The sequence below is a fragment of the Chiloscyllium punctatum genome, chromosome 3 (genome assembly GCF_047496795.1).
Source record: "Chiloscyllium punctatum isolate Juve2018m chromosome 3, sChiPun1.3, whole genome shotgun sequence".
NCBI classification, from domain to species: domain Eukaryota; kingdom Metazoa; phylum Chordata; class Chondrichthyes; order Orectolobiformes; family Hemiscylliidae; genus Chiloscyllium; species Chiloscyllium punctatum.
The window spans coordinates 37,506,110-37,522,720 of NC_092741.1; the positions used below are offsets into that span (position 1 = coordinate 37,506,110).

Below are 16,611 nucleotides of genomic sequence, written 5' to 3' on the forward strand. Positions count from 1 at the left end.
TTCCCCTCAGCTAATGAATCAGTACATCTCAAATGTTGAATACTACTTGGAGGAAGCACGAAGGTAGTGAGAACACAGATTATATTCTGGGTGGGAAGCCTCAACTTTCGTCACCAAGAGTGGCTCAGCAGACCCATTACTGAATGATTGGTCACAGAGTCAGAGATGTACAGCATGGAAACAGACCCTTCAGTCCAACCCCGACCAGATGTCCCAACCCAATCTAGTCCCACCTGCCAACAGCCAGCCCATGTCCCTCCAAACCCTTCCTATTCATATACCCATCCAAACGCCTCTTATATGTTGCAATTGTACCAGCCTCCACCACATCGTCTGGCAGTTCATTCCATTCACATACCATCTTCTGCATGAAAAAGTTGCCCTTTAGGCCGTGGGCGGCACGGTGGCACAGTGGTTAGCACTGCTGCCTCACAGCGCCAGAGACCCGGGTTCAATTCCCGCCTCAGGCGACTGACTGTGTGGAGTTTGCACATTCTCCCTGTGTCTGCGTGGGTTTGTTCCAGGTGCTCCGGTTTCCTCCCACAGTCCAAAGATGTGCAGGTCAGGTGAATTGGCCATGTTAAATTGCCCATAGTGTTAGGTAAAAGGGGTAAATGTAGGGGAATGGGTGGGTTACGCTTCGGCGGGTCCGTGTGGACTTGTTGGGCCGAAGGGCCTGTTTCCACACTAAGTAATCTAATCTATATCTTTCCCTTCTCACTCTAAACTTATACCCTCTCGTTCTGGACTCCCCAACTCCAGGGAAAAGACTTTGTCTATTTATCCTATTATGAGGGGCATGGATTTTGTAAATTTCTATAAGGTCACTCCTCAGCCTTCGACGCTCCAGGGAAAACAGCCCCAGCCTGTTCAGCCTCTCCCTGTAGCTCAGATCCTCCAACCCTGGCAACATCCTTGTAAATCTTTTCTGAACCCTTTCAAGTTTCACAACATCTTTCCAATAGGAAAGACACCAGAATTGCACGCAATATTCCAACAGTGGCCTAACCAATGTCCTGTACAGCCGCAACATGACCTCCCAACTCCTGTACTCAATACTCTGACCAATAAAGAAATATACATCTTTAAGAAATATACACCGGCCTTGCAGCAGGTGGTGAAAAATCCTCATCAATCTGCCCGCCTACACCAGAATAGGTAAGAATGATCACCGCATTGTCCTTGGGGAGATCAAGTCCCATCTTCACATTGAGGATACCCTATATAGTGTTATGTGGTACTGTGTACCATGTACAAGATGCACTGCAGAAATTTACCAAAGCTCCTTCATGCATCCATACCCAAGACTACTACTATCGAGAAAGACAAGGGCAGCAGATACATGGGAACATTGCCAGCTTCAAGTTTCCCTCTAAGCAACACAGAACCCTGTCTTGAAAATGTACTGCTGTTCCTCAGGTGTCACTGGGTCAAAATACTGGAACCCCTCCCTAACAACACCGTGGGATCACTGACACCAACAGCTCAAACAGGCAGCTCACCATCACTTTATCCAGGGCAACTAGTGTTGGGCAATAAATGATGGCCCAGGTAACAATGCCCACATCCCATGTATGAGTAAAAATAACATGGGTAATTGTGTCTCAATGGGATGCAGCGCCTTTAAGTTCTGAAGGCGATTTTCTCTTATGGCACCAATATGTCAGAGATATACGTAATTTTTTTTTAATTCAATGTCAGACATTTACTACATGTAATAAGTGTATATGCTTGTAAATGCAGTAAGAGATAGAGAAATTCTGCTTTGGTTTCTAGTTGAAAGCAGGATGGTGTAGTCCAGATTTTTAATAATAAGGGGAATAAGAGACAGACCTGGGACAATAAGTTATACATCATAAAGAAAGCACTTGTTTTTCAGGTGTACAAGTTTCCTGTAACATGCTGACCAGGCCTGGTTTCAATGAAGTAAGTGACACAAAAACCTAAGTGAATGGTATTTATTTTGAGAAATTCCATCACTGTAAGAAAACAAAAATAGAGCAGTGATTTGAAGAATCAACTGCCTATCTTTGTGGGAGATATCTGAACAGAATATATCTACACACAATAAAAAAAGTCTTAATCTAAACCACAATGCCCACATAAATAAAAGCTGGGTGACATTATAGGGGGTTTATTAATTCAAGGAAAATTAGATATATTACATTGTTCCACTTCTGGCACTTCAGAGATTTTTTTTGAAAAGGTATTTAATCAATCTAATCAATAGAATTATGATTTTGTTTCTTTTTGTAAAGCCGATTTTGACCTTGTAAAAATCTTTAGAGCATGTCCAAGTGCCTGGTGTGCCCAGTGGGATAAAGACTTCACCATGAATACATATTGAAGGATTTTTTTTATTTTTGTTCCGCATCAATGGCAGAAATAGCATCTGAACAAAGAAAGTGCTGAATCTACCAGCTTCTATGCTCCAGCTCCTATCCAACACGAAGAGTGTGCTGTCACTTATTAAAAAGCCTAAATGAGCTTTTGGAGGAATGCAAAGCAGAAATTTGCAAAGTTAAATTAATACAGGCAAGAAGTGCATTATCTACTGAACAAGATTTAATAGTGGAGTCGTGCTGCTGAACTGAATCCGCCAAAGATTTCAAAATGGATTTTCTAGCAATTGCTGTATTGGAACACAAATGACATTGGTAGTTAACATAAATTAGCTTACTTTGTTTTATTAGCCATTGGCTCAGCATTTAGATTCTCAACTAAGTCAGTAAGTTGTGGGTTCAAGTCCCAGTTTGGAGACATGAACACAAGATGCCGACAAACACACTACTGATGGAACTGTCATACATTTTTGATGTTAAAGGAAATCTCTGTCCTCAAAAGATTCCACAGCACTGTTCAAGGACAAGTTGGAATGATCTGGACAATACTGATCTTTTGGTTTAGCAAGATGTCATGTGTTTAAGACCTTCACGTGTGCAAAGTAGCTGGCTTTTTATTATATTACAGCAGGCCAAAAATAGACTATTGAGGCATTCAACGGCTTTGAGCCATCAACAAATGAAATCCCAAGGTACTGTTTAGCATGGTCAGATGAATAAGAGCTATTGGATGAATAGCTCAGATATACATCATAGCTGAAAAGTTGAAGACTTTATGGTCTAGAAAAGGTTGAAACAGTTCAGGTAGAGGTACAGAGTCACTATGAAACAGGTATCTGTCCAACAAAAAGCACGGCAAATCCAATCAGGCCAATTGCTATCCTACCCATCTCCTAATTGATGACAAAGCAATACAACTTTTAAATATTTCCATTAATAACGCCACTAGAATTTTCAAAACCTTGGGAAGCTTCATTATTCCATACTGTCAAACATTTATTTTTCTCTGGAAATTTCCAAAAGTTTGATTCAGTCTTTCCCTCAGATTTCCAAACTTTCATCTGTAAGCTTCTTGTACTAACTCCTATATATTAACCAAAGCAATCTTCATCACAACATAGTCGGCAGACTACTCATCTAAAAATCTTCAATAAATCTTGACTGTTTTTCCTATCAAAACATGTTGAATTTTTCTGGACAGAGTAACTTCACGGCAACTTTCTCAAGTACAAAAAACATTTACTACACTTCTTTCTTCTTTCTTCATTGAAACCTTGTTCATTTAATCGCTTCATTGCCACCATTCTTCCTCTGGTCAGAAGGAAGCTTCCAAGTGGTGTGGACAGATGGATAGAAAACATTTCAACCTCAACTAGTTGAAATCCAAAAAACACACAACACTGACCTAGCTTGTAGAACTTCAGTTCCACAATAGTGGAGGTAATGAGCTAGTGGTATTAACACTGGGCCCTTTATCCAGAGATCCAGGTAACGTGCTGGGAACCTAGGTTCCAATCCTGCCACAGCAGATGATGGAATCTGAATAAAATAAAAACTTGGCCTCAAGAATTCTGAAACCCTTCTTCTCAGGGTTTGACTGTCTCAAGACAATCAAAGAATCCTTCACAGTGTGGAAACAGGCTATTCAACCCATTAAGTCCTCAGCAACTCTCTGAAGAGCATCCCACTCTGACCCACCCCTCTACCCTATCCCTGTAATCTTGCATTGCCCTGAATACTCCATCTAGCCTGCACATTCCTGCACACTATGGACAATTTAGCATGGTCAATCCACCTATACTGCACATCTTTCCACTGTGGAGGAAAGCGGTGAACCTGGAGGAAACCCATGCACACATGGGGAGAAAGTGCAAACTCCACAGAGTCGCCCGAAGATGGGACCAAACCCGGGTCCCCGCTGCTGTGAGGTAGCAGTGCTAACCATTGAGCCACGTGCCTCCCACAAGTTCTGGTCCATCCATCAAGATCAACAAACATGGAACATTTTACCTACCTCAGAAGCTACCTCGCATTGCAGAGTGACATCATTTGATGAGATGTTGAATCGCCACAATCTGCAACCACTGCCTTCAGGTGCTTAAGGATAACAGTTTTTGATGACTGACATCCAAAACTGATACCAGGAGCCTTGTGTATAAGCCAGGCAGCCTTCTGGCTCTTCTATATGGATCTGAAACCTGGAACTACATACAGACTCTACTTTAAAGGCCCTTCAGAAGTACCATCAATGCTGCTTGAGATAGATTTGCTGCATTGCCTGTGAGGACAGGTGTACTAACAGTGCTCATAAAGCAGCTAATAGCACCAGCATAGAGGCCACGATTATACGAAACCAGCTCCACTGGGCCGACCACATGTTTAGACTGCCTGAGGTCCGAACGCCAAAACAAATCACCTTTACCCAGTTCAAGGCATTCGAATGAAAGGATCACAAAGGAAGCATTTCAAAGGCTCCCTGAAGGTCTCCCCCAATAAACACAATATAAATATGACCATGTGGGAGACCCTCATTCAAAGAAAACAACTTGGATGAAGGTCCTGTATGAAAGCATACAATTCTCCAACATCTAATTGACATTTATACGAACCAACATTTTCCTAGCTACAATCAGTTCAGAGGAAGGGACACACGGCCTAAAACATTAACTCTGATTTCGCTCCATAAATGCTGCCAGATCTGTTGAGCTCTTCCAGCAATTTCGATTGCAATTCTTCCAGAACACCCTTTGGGAAGAGTAAGTATGGAAAAGGAACCAGAGAAAGAAACGCCAGCGACTTTAAGGCCAACGGAGCAATTCCACCTCTCAGGCACACCTGCCAATGTGTGGTCAGAGATGTGGCTCATCAATAAAACAAGGAACCATTGAATCTGTCCAGGCCACTGGTAACAAACAAACTCATTAGCAAGTGTTTGCTGATAATGTATAACTGAAAAAAAACCCTAAGATATACAACTGCCTCACAGGAATCACAGAGTAAATGCAGGAAGGATGTTTCACGTATCCAGGGGAGTCCAGCATCAGAGGACACACTGCTGATAATGTATAACTGAGATGAGGAGTAATTCCTTCAAATGGAGGGTGAACCACCTTTGGAATTCGCTACACAAGAGACAGGCACTAATTGAATAGGACTGAAAATGATAGATTTCTACATACTTAACACATCAAGCAATGCAGGGATAGTGCAAGAAATATGTTGGATTAGAAAATCAGCCATAATCTCATTGAATGATTGTCAGCATAGGCTAGATTTATCCCTTACTGCTCCACTGGCTGCTGTGGTGGTGGGATTTGAAAAAATGTCACAGAATACAAGTGTGGGCTTAAAGGTTATTAAATCCAGTGTCATTTCTGTCATTGCCAGATATGTTCCTGGCCTCTCTGAGCACAGGATTAGTCCCAGGGGACTGCAGGACTGCAAACGTGACACCGTTGTTTAAGAAAGAGGCAAAGGATAACCCAGGAAACTACAGGCCTGTCAGTTTGACATCAATAGTGGGAAAATTGGTGGAGGCCATAATACAGGAAAAGATAAATATACACTTCAAGAAAAATAAATAATAGATAGTCAACACAGCTTTGTCAAGGGCAGGTTGTGTCTAACAAATTTGATTGAATTCTTTGATGAGATGGCACAGGCAGTGGATGAGGATAGTGCTGCAAATGTGATATATTTGGACTTCCAGGAAGCATTTGCTACAGGGTTACACGGCAGGTTGGTTAGTGAATTAGAAATTATCGTTACTGACGTGTCCTTGGCAGCACAAATTAGAAGTTGGCTTAAAGATAGGAAACAGAAAGGTAGGTATAGATAGGCATTTCTCAGATTGGAGACAAACTGAAAGTGATGTTCTGCAAATATTGATCCCAAGACCCCTGCTTTTTCTGATTTCTATCAGTCATTTGAAACGTGTGCGGAGAGAAAAATCTCAATTTGTAGCTAGGGAGAATAGTTAAAATGTGAGGAGGATGCTGAGCAACTACAGAGGGATACTGAGTTAGCCAAATGGGCAGACAAACTTCAATCCAGAGAAATGAGAGGCAATGCACTTAGTAGAAGCAGCATGGAAACACAACATAGACTTAATGAGGGGAGTACAGGGGCAGAGGAACCTCGAGCATAATTCTCTGAAAGTGGGCAGGCAAATTGAAATAGCAATTAAGATGACCTATTGCTTGGGTTTCATCTTAGAGGCATAGAGCTTGAATGCAAGGAAGTGAAGCTGTACCTCTACAAATTAGTGATCAGATCACCGTTCAAGGCACCTTATTTAAGGAAGATGTTAAAGCTCTGGTGAGGAAGTGCAAAGGAGATTTATTAGAATGATACCAGGAATAAGGGATTTTAGATACATGAAACGATTACAGAAATTGGACTGATTCCATTTGGAGCAGAGAAGATTAAGAGGGGACCTTATTTGAGTTGCTCAAAATTATGAACAGTTTTGACAGAGGTAAAGAAGGGTATTCTTCCACTAGTTGATATGTCAGTAATTAAGGGTCACAATTTCAAGACTTTATGGGCGGCACGGTGGCACAGTGGTTAGCACTGCTGCCTCGCAGCGCCAGAGACCTGGGTTCGGTTCCCGCCTCAGGCGACTGACTGTGTGGAGTTTGCACGTTCTCCCTGTGTCTGCGTGGGTTTCCTCCGGGTGCTCCGGTTTCCTCCCACAGTCCAAAGATGTGCAGGTCAGGTGAATTGGCCATGCTAAATTGCCCGTAGTGTTAGGTAAGGAGTAAGTGTAAGGGTATGGGTGGGTTGCGCTTCAGCGGGGCGGTGTGGACTTGTTGGGCCGAAGGGCCTGTTTCCACATTGTAAGTAATCTAAACTTCCAGCAAGGCAGTTAGGAACAATACTAGGAGAAACTTTATTATTCAGAGTAAAGTTTTGGAATGCACATTCTAGGAGAGTGGTGGAGGCAGATTCCACAGAAGGTTTTCGGATTTATATTTGAAAATGAAGAATATAGGACCAAGTTCAAAAGGTATGTAATTGACTGGCAGATACTTTGCATGACCCCAAGTTCAAAAGAAGCTGCTAAAGGACATTTCCTTCTTTTGTTCCAGGGAGCAGTTCATGAATTTATTGAAGTTCCTGCTCAAGAACAAACACAGAAGACAACATTTCAAAAGCATCAAGCGTTCAGTGACCATTTGCTTGATATGAAAGTTTAAATGTTTGTAGCTACTAATTTGGTAATGAGCCGCTGATTCACACAAACTTGTAAGAGATGATGATTAAGGCACAGAACTGACAAGTGCCCATAATTCTTTTTTATATTTTCTCATAAGTAAAAGCATGCAGTAAAATCATAGTGGTGAGTAGAGAAATTAAAATTACTTTAAAAAAATGACAGAATGAATTTAAAACTAATAACACTAAGAAAATATAGTATAGAAGAGAGGAAGCAAAAAGATTAAAAAGGACTCAGTGGAGATATAAAAAGTCAAATAAATAAAATGAACTAAACATAGGATTTTATAGATAAACATTAAAATAATAATTAAAGGCACAGAAGTGATTAAACGAAGGCATTGATACTGAATGTATATTTTGCCTTTCTTTTAAAAAAATGGAAGAGAGAGAGAGAGAGAGATGGGAGTGAAAAAGTATGGGAAGATGGGAGTATTTGGATGTGATAGCTATAGACATAAAATCATATCAAAAAACTAGCTTTGGTGTTCTGAACCTCAGTTGCATTTTGCTTGTGCTTTTCCATTTCTAAGATAATGCTCCCTCACAAAAATCTATCACAAGCTTTATAAGCTCCAACTGACTTCAGCTTTCAGATTGGAGGTGAAGAAGTATGGTAACAGAAGAAGGGAAAGCTGCATATTTCTACTTCCGCAATGATTTTTAAAATAATAATTCAGGGGACGTGAGCATTGCTAGCTGGGTCAGCATTTATAACCATTGCTAATGTCCTTCAAACACTGCTGGTGAACACTCTTATTGAACTGTTGCAGTCCAGATCACACAAGGCATGTGTAAGGCAAAATCAACATTAAACTTCAAGTAATACTGATCTTGCTAGAGCCATGCATCAGTTGAACAGCAAGGAAAGAAGCTGTTCTCTAACCTGTTGGTATGTGTGTTTAAGCTTCTGCTTGATGGAAGAGGTTGTAGGAGAGTATTAGAGAGTATTACCATGGTGCGATGGGTCTTTGATGATGTTGGCAGCCTTTCCACAGCAACCAGCCATGGAAATGGAATTCATGGATGGAGGCTTGGTTTCCGATGGTCTGGGCTGTGCACACAACTTTCTGTAGTTTCTTATGGTCCTGGGTACAGCAGATGCCTTTATGCATCTGGACAGTATGCTTTGTCACTCCTAGGAACTTGACGCTCTCCACCCTCTCAAGCTCAGCTCTGTTAATGTACACTGGGGACATGTTGTCCTCCTTTTATTCTGAAGTCAATGTTCAGTTCTTTCATTTTGCTGATGTTGAAAGAGACGTTGTTAAAAACATACCATGTTACCAAGCCCTTTTCCTCCTTTCTGTATTCTGACTCATCATTGTTAGATATCCACAGCGGTGTCATCAGCGAACGCGTAGGTGGCACTCATTCGGAATTTGGCAACAGAGTCATGGGTGTACACTAGGGGCTGAGGACGCATCGTTGGGGGCTGTAGAATTGAGTGTTATTGTGAAGGATATGCAGTTGTCTATCTTCACTGGTTGTGTTCTGTGGGTCAGGAAATTGAGGATCCAGTTGCAGAGGGTCGAGCCAAAACCAAAGTCTCAGAGTTTTGAGATCAGTCTGGAGGGGATAATGGTGATGAAGGTGGAGCTGTAGTCAATGAGCAGGAGTCTGACATAGATGTCCTCATTTTCCAAATGTTTGAAGGATGACTGCAGGGCTAGGGAAATGGCATCCACTGATGACCGGTTGCGTCAGTAAGCAAATTGTATGGGATCAAGGCAAGCTAGGAGACTAGAGTTGACGTGGGCTATGACCAGCCTTTCGAAGCACTTCATGAGATGGTAATTGCCTGGCACTTATGTGGCATGATTCTGACTTGCCACTTGTCAGCCCAAGCCTGAATAGTGTCCAGGTCTTGTTGCGTTCGGACACAGATTGCCTTGGTACCTGAGGAACTGTAAATCATTGCTGAACATATATGGCCATCATTGAACATCTGACCTTCTGATGAAGGAAAGGTCATTGATGACATAAATGGCTGGAGTCAAGAGGGTGTTGCTGGAAAAGCACAGCAGGTCAGGCAGCATCCGAGGAGCAGTAAAATAGATGTTTCAGGCAAAAGCCCTTCATCAGGAATGAATGCCCAAAACATCAATTTTTCTGCTTCTCAGATGGTGCCTGACCTGTGTCTTTCCAGCACCACACTCTCGACTCCAACCTCCAGCTGCCGCAGCACTCACTTTCACCCCATAGATGGCTGGACTTTAGGACACTATCTAGAGGAACTCCTGTAGTGATCTCTTGCAACTGAGATGATTTATCCCCCAACTTCAACCATGTTCCTTTGCGTTAGGTATAAATACAACTTGCATGCAGCCTCCTTATGATAACAACCAAAACAGTGCCAGTTTGCACATCTACACTGACGACATCCAGCTGTACCTCTCCATCACCCCTCTCAACTCCTCTACTGTTGCTAAATTATCATATTGTTTGTTGTTCATGCAGTACTGACTGACCAGAAAGTGATTTTTTTTCTTTCATTCCCACATCCCATAAAGAAATACTAACATGGCCAGCATTCATTTCTAATTGCTTTTAACGGAGGGATCTGCGAAGCCACCAAAATACTCGACAGACAGCACAGGGAGTGGAGTGCTTTATTTCCCCCTCCAACTCTATTTTGTCTTACTCCCTGCCCTCCCCTTCACTTTTTTGATCACGCAGCATTGCCCTTTGAGAAGGGCATTGCTTGTCACTGGCCCCTCGGGAGTTTCCTTTCTTGCTAGTGGTGGAAATCGAATAAAGATTTATACACTTGTTGTCTTTCACTTTGCCCTACACATGCACACACACATGGGTGCTGGGGAAAATACAAGCACTACCGCAGTTAGGAAAAAAATATATAACCAGCAGAAGTTAAGAAAAAAAAGGAAGCATATGTCAGGTATAGACAGGATAGATCAAGTGAATTCTTAGAAGAGTATAAAGAAAGTAGGAGTATACTTAAGAGGGAAATCAGGAGGGCAAAACGGGGACATGAGATAGCTTTGGCAAATAGAATTAAGGAGAAGGGCTTTTACAAATATATTAAGGACAAAAGGGTAACGAGGGAGAGAATAGGGTCCCTCAAAGATCAGCAAGGAGGCCTGTGGGTGGAGCCACAGAAAATGGGGGGAGATACTAAATGAATATTTTGCATCAGTATTTACTGTGGAAAAGGATATGGAAGATATAGACTGTAGGGAAATAGATGGTGACATCTTGCAAAATGTCCAGATTACAGAGGAGGAAGTGCTGGATGTTTTGAAATGGTTAAAGGTGGATAAATCCCTAGGACCTGATCAGGTGTACCCAAGAACTCTGTGGGAAGCTACAGAAGTGATTGCTGGGCCTCTTGCTGAGATATTTAAATCGTCGATAGTCACAGGTGATGTGCCGGAAGACTGGATGTTGGCAAACGTGGTGCCACTGTTTAAGAAGGGTGGTAAAGACAAGCCAGGGAACTATAGACCGGTGAGCCTGACGTCAGTGGTGGGCACGTTGTTGGAGGGAGTCCTGAGGGACAGAATGTACATGTATTTGGAAAGGCAAGGACTGAGTCGGGATAGTCAATATGCTTTGTGCGTGGGAAATGATGTCTCACAAACTTAATTGAGTTTTTTGAAGTAACAAAGATGATTGATGCGGGCAGAGCAGCAGATGTGATCTATATGGACTTCAGTAAGGCGTTTGACAAGGTTCCCCATGGGAGACTGATTAGCAAGGTTAGATCTCACAGAATACAGGGAGAACTAGCCATTTGAATACAGAACTGGCTCAAAGGTAGAAGACAGAGGGTGGTGGTGGAGGATTGTTTTTCAGACTGGAGGCCTGTGACCAGTGGAGTGACACAAGGATCGGTGCTGGGCCCTCTACTTTTTGTCATTTACATAAATGATTTGGATGCGAGCATAAGAGGTACAGTTAGTAAGTTTGCAGATGACACCAAAATTGGAGGTGTAGTGGACAGCGAAGAGGGTTATCCAGATTACAACAGGATCTGGACCAGATGGGCCATGGGCTGAGAAGTGGCAGATGGAGTTTAATTCAGATATACGTGAGGTGCTGCATTTTGGGAAAGCAAATCTTAGCAGGACTTATACGCTTAATGGTAAGGTCCTAGGGAGTGTTGCTGAACAAAGAGACCTCCTGGTGCAGGTTCATAGCTCTTTGAAAATGGAGTCGCAGGTAGATAGGATAGTGAAGGCGGCGTTTGGTATGCTTTCCTTTATTGGTCAGAGTATTGAGTACAGGAGTTGGGAGGTCATGTTGCAGCTGTACAGGACATTGGTTAGGCCACTGTTGGAATGTTGCATGCAATTCTGGTCTCCTTCCTATCGAAAAGATGTTGTGAAACTTGAAAGGGTTTAGAAAAGATTTACAAGGATGTTGCCAGGTTTGGAGGATCTGAGCTACAGGGAGAGGCTGAGGCTGTTTTCCCTGGAGCATCGGAGGCGGAGGGTTGACCTTATAGAGGTTTACAAAATTATGAGGGGCATGGATAGGATAAATAGGCAAAGTATTTTCCCTGGGGTCAGGGAGTCCAGAACTAGAGGGCATAGGTTTAGGGTGAGAGGGGAAAGATATAAGAGAGACCCAAGGGGCAACTTTTTCACGCAGAGGGTGGTACGTGTATGGAATGAGCTGCCAGAGGATGTGGTGGAGGCTGGTACAATTGCAACATTTAAGAGGTATTTAGATGGGTATATGAATAGGAAGGGTTTAGAGGGATATGGGCTGGGTGCTGGCAGGTGGGACTAGATTGGGTTGGGATATCTGGTCAGCATGGATGGGTTGGACTGAAGGGTCTGTTTCCATGCTGTACATCTCTTTGACTCTATTAGAATCGCCATTAAAAAAAACTCTGCAGACAAGAATCAACAAACTGTTCCCTAATTATTAACTCCAGCTGTTTCTTGACACCTGTCTGAGACCAAGTTAGTTTGTTTGCAATAATGAGCTTTTGCTTACATGTTTGCACATTCCTATTTCCACCACCAAAACATTACCTAACATTGCTTGCCTCCGAAATTTTACCTTCTATAAATTTTAGGTCATCTAAAATTGTGTCTCAGTCTTTATTTGCATCAAGTCCTCTTCATTCATCATCCCTCCACTCACAACCTGCATCAGCTCCTGCTCATGAAAATCCTCAATGTTCGAATTCTTAAACTTAATAGTACATCCTACTATGGCATCACCTCTCAGTTTTTCTGCAAAGTCCTCAACCCCATAATCTTAATTTATCTGTAATCCTCTAATTCTGACCACTTAAGCATCCCTAATTTTAAAATTGTTCCACCATTAGTGGCTGCGCCCTCAGTTGTAAAGGCCCAAAACTCTGGAATTTCCCCCCAAAACTGTATCACATCTCTATCTGTTTCAGGGTCCTAAAAATAATCTCAGTCTGAAATCTGAAACGCACCACATGAAGGAGTGGTGGAATCAGATTCCTTCAGAAAAACAATTGGATATGTATAAGAAAAATTTACAGGTCTATCAGTGATAGGGCCTGCGGAACTAACTGTGAAAGATCCAAAGGCATGATAAATTTAATTACCTCAATCTAGACTCTAAGAAATTCAATATAAATAAACATACATAAACATTGATCAAATATATGGACTCTGGAATAAGCACTACAAAAATTTCCAGATGTCATTGAATTAAGATGAAGAGGCAGTGGTGTAGTGGTTATGTCTCACAGATAATCCAGAACCCCAGGTTAATGTTCTAACGAGATTTGTTTGAACCCCACCATGGCATGCAGTGAAATTTTACAAAATCAAAACAGAATCTGGAATAAAAAGCCAGTCTATTGGTGACCATATAACCACTTGATTGTCATAAAATCTCATTTGGTTTACTAATGTCCTTTAGGGAAGGACAATCTGCTGTCCTCATACAGAAACATGAACAGAAGAGGAGTAAACCTTTCTGCCCTCCCAGGTTGCTACATCATTCAAGATAATCCTGGCTGATCATCAAACTCAGAACCCTGTTCCTACTTTCTCCCTATATCCTTTAAATCCCTTTAGCCCCAAGAAACATATTTAATTCCTTGTTCAAAACCTTCAATGTTCCGATCTCTACAATTTCCTGTGGCAGACAATTCCACAGGCTGACCACTCCCAGGGTGAAGAAATTCTCATCTGCCCTTATTGTCAGGCCACAGTCAGAGCCCTAGTTCTGGATTCCATGATCATAGAGGCTGGAAGGATATTCTCCATCTTGTCTAATCCATTAAAATTTTATACGTTTCTAGGAGGATCCCCTCATTCTTCTAAACTCAAGTGAATGTAGTCCGAACTGATCCGGTCTTTCCACGTACATCAGTCCTGCCATCTCAGGAATCCATCTGGTAAACCTTCTTTGCACTCGCTCAATAGCCAAAACATCCTTTGCCAGATAAGGAAACTAAAACGACATACAATACTCCAGTTGTGGCATGACCCATGCTCTGTACAGTGGCAGAAGATCATCCCTACTCCTGTAGATGGTCTGGTACATTGCTTTGGTTTGGAGTCAATGTGATTGATTCTCAACAGCCCTACAGCCAATTTTGGATAAGGCAATAAATGCTGGTCTAGCCAGTAATGCCTGAATGACTGAATGAATGAATGAATGAATGAATGATTGAATGAACAAAAATGTCCAGCTACCCAGGAAAGAGATCAACAGCAATAGATTATTAAACTGGACAGATCAAATAAATATGAATATAGTGTTGAGTCAGTCATAGAGTAGTACAGCACAAAAACAAACCCTTCAGTCCAACTCGTCCATGCCGACCAGATTTCCCAACAAATCTAATCCCATTTGCCAGCATTTGGCCCATATCCCTCCAAACCCTTCCTACTCATATACCCATCCAGATGCCTTTTCAATGCTGTAATTGAACCAGTCTCCACTACTTCATCTGGCACCCTGTGCCCTCTCACCCTAAACCTACACCCTCTAGTAAAAATAAAATAAAAAGCAAATTACTGCGGATGCTGGAATCTGAAACCAAAAGAGAAAATGTTAGAAAATCTCAGCAGGTCTGGCAGCATCTGTAAGGAGAGAAAAGAGCTGACGTTTCGAGTCTAACTGACCCTTTGAGCTTTGACAAATGCTGGAAAACCTGCTGAGATTTTCCAGCATTTTCTCTTTTGGTTTCTTATGCCCTCTAGCTCTGGACTCCCCCACCCCAGGGAAAAGACTTTGTCTATTTATCCTATTCACACCGCTCATGATTTTATAAACCTCTATAAAAGGTCACCCCTCAGCCTCCACGCTCCAGGGAAACAGCTCCAGCCTATTCAGCCTCCCCCTGTAGCTCAAATCCTCCAACCCTGGCAACATCCTTGTAAGTCTGTTCTGAACCCTTTCAAGTTCCAAAACAGCCTTCTGGTAGGAAGGAGACCAAAATTGCACGCAATACTCCAACAGTGGCCTGACTAATGTCCTGTACAGCTGCAACATGACCTCCCAACTCCTGTACTCAACACTCTTGACCAATAAAAGAAAGCAAACAAAACGCCTTCTTCACTATCTTATCTACTTGCGACTCCATTTTCAAGGAGCTATGAACCTGCACTCCAAGATCTCTTTGTTCAGCAACACTCCCTAGGACCTTACCATTAAGTGTATAAGTCCTGCTAAGAGTTGCTTTCCCAAAATGTAGCACCTCACATTTATATGAATTAAACCCCATCTGTCACTTCTCAGCCCATTGGCCCATCTGATCAAGATCCTGTTATAATCTGAGGTAATCCCTTTCGCTGTCCACGACACCTCCAATTTTGATGTCATCTGCAAACTTACTAACTGTACCTCTATGCTCGCATCCAAATCATTTATGTAAATGACAAAAAGTCGAGGACCCAGCACCGATCCTTGTGGCACTCCACTGGTCACAGGCCTCGAGTCTGAAAAACAACCCTCCACCACCACCCTCAGCAAAATACTAAAAGTCTAAATAATCGAGATCTAGGGATTCACATGACAATTATATTGTTTTTAAAATGCAGGAAGACAAATGGCTCAGATTGAGAAACCACCTGTTTGACATTATCAGAAATAAAACACGAAAGTGGAGGAAGACCCCGATAAAAACAGCACAGACCCTAAACTGGGTTCGACTGGAGACACTGCCATCCCCAGTGACTGACCCTCTCCCCTCACCTCCCCTCCCCCCCCATCCAGGGGCCCAGTGACTGACCCTCTCCCCTCACCTCCCCTCCCCTCCCCCCCCATCCAGGGGCCCAGTGACTGACCCTCTCCCCTCCCCTCCCCTCCCCCCCCCATCCAGGGGCCCAGTGACTGACCCTCTCCCCTCCCCTCCCCTCCCCCCCCATCCAGGGGCCCAGTGACTGACCCCCCGTCCCAGTGCCCGACACTCCACCCCACCCCCCAGTCCCAGTGCCCGGCCAGTCGGCCCACCAGCACCTCCCTCCCCTTTCCCCGGGGGGGGGGGGTCCCAGTGACTGACCTGTTCCCAGCCTCAGGCCTACACTCAGGCTCCGCGCCGCCGCCGCCATGTCCCGGTGTGTTCTCCGAGCGGATGCGGATCCTTGTCCCGGTGAACCCTGACCTCTCTCCCCCGGTCCCCGGTCCCGGTGAGCACGGTCAGCCCCCTTCCCTCCACCCCCCGGTCCCGGTGAGCTCTCTCCTCTCGGGCCGTGAGGCGGCAGGAGCCGGTTGTCAGGGACGGCGCCTCGCGACAGGCCTTAAAGGCGCCTGTCAGTGAATAAATGTCCGGCAACGCTTTTATTCTTCAGGGAGAGGTCTCCCTGAAATAAAGGGACCAGTTCCTCTTCATTCCCCATAAAGTCTGTAATTTTAATCTTACACATCCACTCTGACTCATCCAAGATATTCTTTAGTTATAAACCAATTTGTTAGGACATGCCTCCATGAGACTTTATAGTTTTTTTGTAAAAGTTATATTTTCTATTCAGCTTGTTCACAGGGTATCAATACACACCTTTCAAAGAGGGGAGACTTAAATCTAGGTCTCTCAGCTCAGACATGGGGTTCGCAGTTGGTAGAAAGTGGGGATAGTGGCCCAGAACAG

The 16,611-nt window shown here is 43.3% G+C and overlaps 1 protein-coding gene across 1 annotated transcript in view; it reads right to left on the bottom strand.

Annotated features, from left to right (window-relative positions):
- Positions 1 to 16,202, bottom strand: part of mrps5 (mitochondrial ribosomal protein S5) — a 144,038-nt gene extending 127,836 nt beyond the window's left edge. The window contains exon 1 of the mRNA XM_072551624.1: positions 16,027 to 16,202. Within this exon, the coding sequence (XP_072407725.1) occupies positions 16,027 to 16,075 (49 nt within the window). The 5' untranslated portion in view covers positions 16,076 to 16,202. The remainder of the gene's footprint in view (positions 1 to 16,026) is intronic.
- Between the last annotated feature and the right edge of the window lie 409 nt (positions 16,203 to 16,611).